Source organism: Rhinopithecus bieti, unplaced genomic scaffold (assembly GCF_001698545.2).
Source record: "Rhinopithecus bieti isolate Rb0 unplaced genomic scaffold, ASM169854v2 scaffold_8350, whole genome shotgun sequence".
Classification (NCBI taxonomy): Eukaryota; Metazoa; Chordata; class Mammalia; order Primates; family Cercopithecidae; genus Rhinopithecus; species Rhinopithecus bieti.
In genome coordinates this window covers 1,209,251-1,213,266 of record NW_016806031.1, presented here as the reverse complement: position 1 = coordinate 1,213,266, position 4,016 = coordinate 1,209,251, and the positions used below count along the sequence as shown (strand labels likewise).

Here is a 4,016-nt window from a genome sequence, read left to right as displayed (position 1 = left end):
AAAAAAAAAAAAAAGAAAAAAAGAAATAGAACATACTGCAAACATTGTTTGAACGTATTTGCACTTTATTCTTGGCTGTCCTTCTTATAAGCTCCATGGAGGTAAATGAAGAAAACCTTGATTTACTTTTAAAGTCACATAATTATTTAAAGACAATGCTGAATCTGCTTGTTTAGAATCTTACAGGATCATAATCTGTAATTAGTATAATAAACCCAGAACATAATACAATGAAACGAATTTTTTTTTTTTTTTTTTTTTTTTTTTTTTTTTTTTTTTTTTTTTTTTTTTTTGAGACAGAGTTTCGCTCTTGTTGCCCAGGCTGGAATGCAATGGTGCTAGCTGGGCTCACCACAACCTCCGCTTCTCGGGTTCAAGCGATTCTCCTACCTCAGCCTCCCGAGTAGCTGGGATTACAGGTGCCCGCCACCATGCCTGGCTAATTTTGTATTTTTAGTAGAGACAGGGTTTCTCCACGTTGGTCAAACTGGCACGATCTCAGGTGATCTGCCCACCTCGGCCTCCCAAAGTGCTGGGATTACAGGCGTGAGCCACCACACCTGGCCGAAACAAATTTCTTTCTAAGCTTCTTAATTTTGTATACCCTAAGATAAATATATTTAAGTTAGTTGATCTAACATAAAGAAGTTTAAATTGTTCTTGGTAAAAAATTTTCATTTCTAAAACCTTTAGTTTATTATGGTCTAAACTACTGAGCCGCCAAATTCAGATCTGAAGCACATGAAAATGAAATATTTTTAGAAGGTAATATCAGAGATAAATTCTACAACCTATTGGCCAAGCTTTTTATAAAGAGCATATCATGAATATGTGCACGTGTATATGCTTAAAATCTTCTTTAAACTGTATTGAATTTTATGCTTAACCATGATTTATTTTCATAAAGCACAAATTATTTGTCTTTCAACATTTTCTTACCACTCTGGAGTGTATTTCTTTGGCATACAATGGGAATAAAAATTCTGATTCCCCTTCCAAGCGCAGTCCATCTTCTGTCACACGCAAGTGGCCCATTCCTGCCTGTTAAAAAAAAAAAAAGACCATGCATATTTTTTTTATTGCTTGCTTTTTCATTCCTCTTACTATTGACTTAAATCACACATGTATTTCCATATATTGCCTACCATCTTTTCTGTATTTCTCCTAAATACTGTATTTAAAACTTCACATCTTTTAATTCAATATTCAATATTATTAAATCTTGTATAAATACAAAGAGCTGTTTAGAAAACATAAAATTTCAAGAGTCATTTTATAATAAACACTCACGAGCCCATCACTATGTAAGAAAAAGAATCTTACTATTTTTTTTTAATTTAAATTAAGTTACAATAAAATTAAATGTTTTGAGGTGTACAGGTCTATGAGTTTTAACACATATATAGATTTGTGTAATCATCAACACAATCAGAATATAGTACAGTTCCATCACCTGCCCCAAAATACCATAAATACCATCATCTGAATTCACTATGTAGTAAATGTTTATTGAGCACTTCTTAAGTGAAAAGCAAAACAGGAGGATGTAGAGGTCTGTTCAAGGTGCCTGCTCTCAAGGAGTTTACAGTCATGAAGGGTTACCAGATTGGGTGGCAGACATGATTCTGGAGGTCACCAATGACCGCTGTGCTGTTAAAACTTGTGGGCATTTCATGCCCTTTGCATTCTCAGGGGCATTTGGCACTGGACCCTTTCCTCCTTGAAACACTGTCCTCCTTTGGTTTCCATGATGCTGTGCTTGTCTGGGTTCCTCCCATCTCCAGAACCACATTCTCCGTCTCCTAACAGGCTTGTCCTCCCTACCCAGCCCTTGACTACAGGCTCCCTCAAGTTCAGTCTTAGGCCCTTTCCTGCGTTCATGCTATGAATTGGCTTTCATTTACTATTTCATTGTGGAGGCTTATCCGTTTTTTTTCCAAATTTTAAAAATTGTAGTAAAATGTCATATACATTTTACCATCTTAACCACTTTTAAGAGTACAGATCCATGCTATTAAGTATATTCATGATGTTGTGTGACCATCACCACCAACCATCTCTAGAACTGCTTTCATCTTGCACAATTAAACACTGTACCCATTAAACAATTAACTCCCTCTTCTCCCCTCTACCCAACCCCCTGGCAACCACCATTCTACCTTCTTGTTTTAAAGTTTTAATATGTAATTGAGGCATTGTACTTGTACACATTTGGGGGACAATCTGAAATATATGTATACGGCGATAAGGTCAAATCTTACGGCATTTCTGTCTCTATGAATTTGATTATTTTAAGTACCTCACGTAAGTGGAATCACATCGCATTATCTTTTTGTGGCTGGCTTATTTCACTTAGCATAATGTCCTCTAGGATCATTCATGTTATAGCATATTATGACATTTCTGTCTTTTCAAGGCTGAATCATATTCTACCGTGTGTACAGGCCATATTTTGTTCATCCATTGATGGATACTTGGGTGGCTTCCATATTTTAGCCATTGTAAACAATGCTGCTATGAACATGGGTGTGCAAACATCTCTTTGATTCCCTGTTTTCAATTCTCTCAGTATATAGCCAAAAGCAGAATTGATCGATCATATGGGAATTCTATTGTTAATTTTTTGAGAACTGCCATACTGTTTCCTATGGTAGCTATTCAATTTTATATTCTAACAGTGCACAATACTTCCAATTTCTCCACATCCTCCCTAACACTTGGTATTTTCTGTTTGAGAGTAGCCATCCCCATGGAAGAATCCATTTTTATCTGTAAATAGTCTGTTCTGAGTTTCATACCCATATACCTGATTGCCTACCTCTCCTCCCCTTCTGACTGTCTTAAAAGCATCTGAATTCAACCAGTTGAGCTTTGAACTTTCCTCTCTTCCCCAAATAGAAAGCATTATTTAAAAAAGGAAAGCAGGACAGTCCAAAGGATGAAACAAAGCAATAAGGGACATTTTACGTTGTGACAGGTGACTTTCTAGGATAGAGATATGTTACCCTGGCCTGAATCTTATCTGCTAGGCAATAGACTTCTACTTTCAAAGACATCATCAGTTGAAAGCTCCGTTAACAAGAACCAAATTAAATGTGTGGTTATGCCATGTGGTTCAATCCATAAACTACAATTCGAACTGACATTTGGGAGTGGTGGCATTAGCAGTGAGCATGTGGAAGCCCCACACACTGCTGGGTGCAGCTACCTCCCACACTGGGTAGATGAGCACTTCTGAGCTTGTTTTTTTTTTTCTTTATGGAATCTCACTCTGTCTCCCAGGCTGGAGTGCAGTAGTGCAATCCTGGCTCACTGCAACCTCCACCTCCAGGGCTCAAGTGATTCTCTCACCTCAGCCTCCAGAGTAGCTGGGATTACAGGTGTGTGCCACCATGCCCGGCTAATTTTTGTATTTTGAGTAAAGATGGGATTTCGTCATGTTGGCCAGGCTGGTCTTGAACTCCTGACCTCAGGTGATCTGCCCACCTCAGCCTCCCAAAGTGCTGGGTTACAGGTGTGAGCCACCGTGCCTGGCCTTCTGAGCTCTTTTATACGTGTGATGCACTGGGAGGTTTTGTCTGAAGAAAGGGCTCAGTCTAAAGAGGTTGACAACTACTGTTCGGGATTTTCTCATGGGATCCAGCCAAGCATTTATAGTATAGTTTATAAACTTAAACCAACATCAGAAAATTATAAAAATCGATCATGTATGCATAATCAGCCAATTTTTAAAGCAAACATTTCCATTAAAGATTTTATGGCCTAGAGTTAAACAAAGCAGAATTTCAAGATTACAAATTCTGTTCTGAAAATTTGCTGTTGAATTTTTGGGTTCAAGTATACATATGGTGGCAGTTTTCTGGACTCTACTTGTTATATCACCAAAAAAACCCTAATGTTAATCCTAGCCTCTGTGGTCGCTAATTTACATAGTCAGATTGCCAAAGCTGACTGTTCATTGTCATTTCTTTCTCTGGCTGTTACTTTCTTTATTTGAAAAACATACAGGAGGCCGG

General features: G+C 37.7%; 1 protein-coding gene across 1 annotated transcript in view; it reads right to left on the bottom strand.

Annotated features, from left to right (window-relative positions):
* Positions 1 to 4,016, bottom strand: part of SGCG (sarcoglycan gamma) — a 79,211-nt gene that overhangs the window by 59,009 nt on the left and 16,186 nt on the right. The window contains 1 exon segment of the mRNA XM_017874489.1: positions 940 to 1,041. Within this exon segment, the coding sequence (XP_017729978.1) occupies positions 940 to 1,041 (102 nt within the window).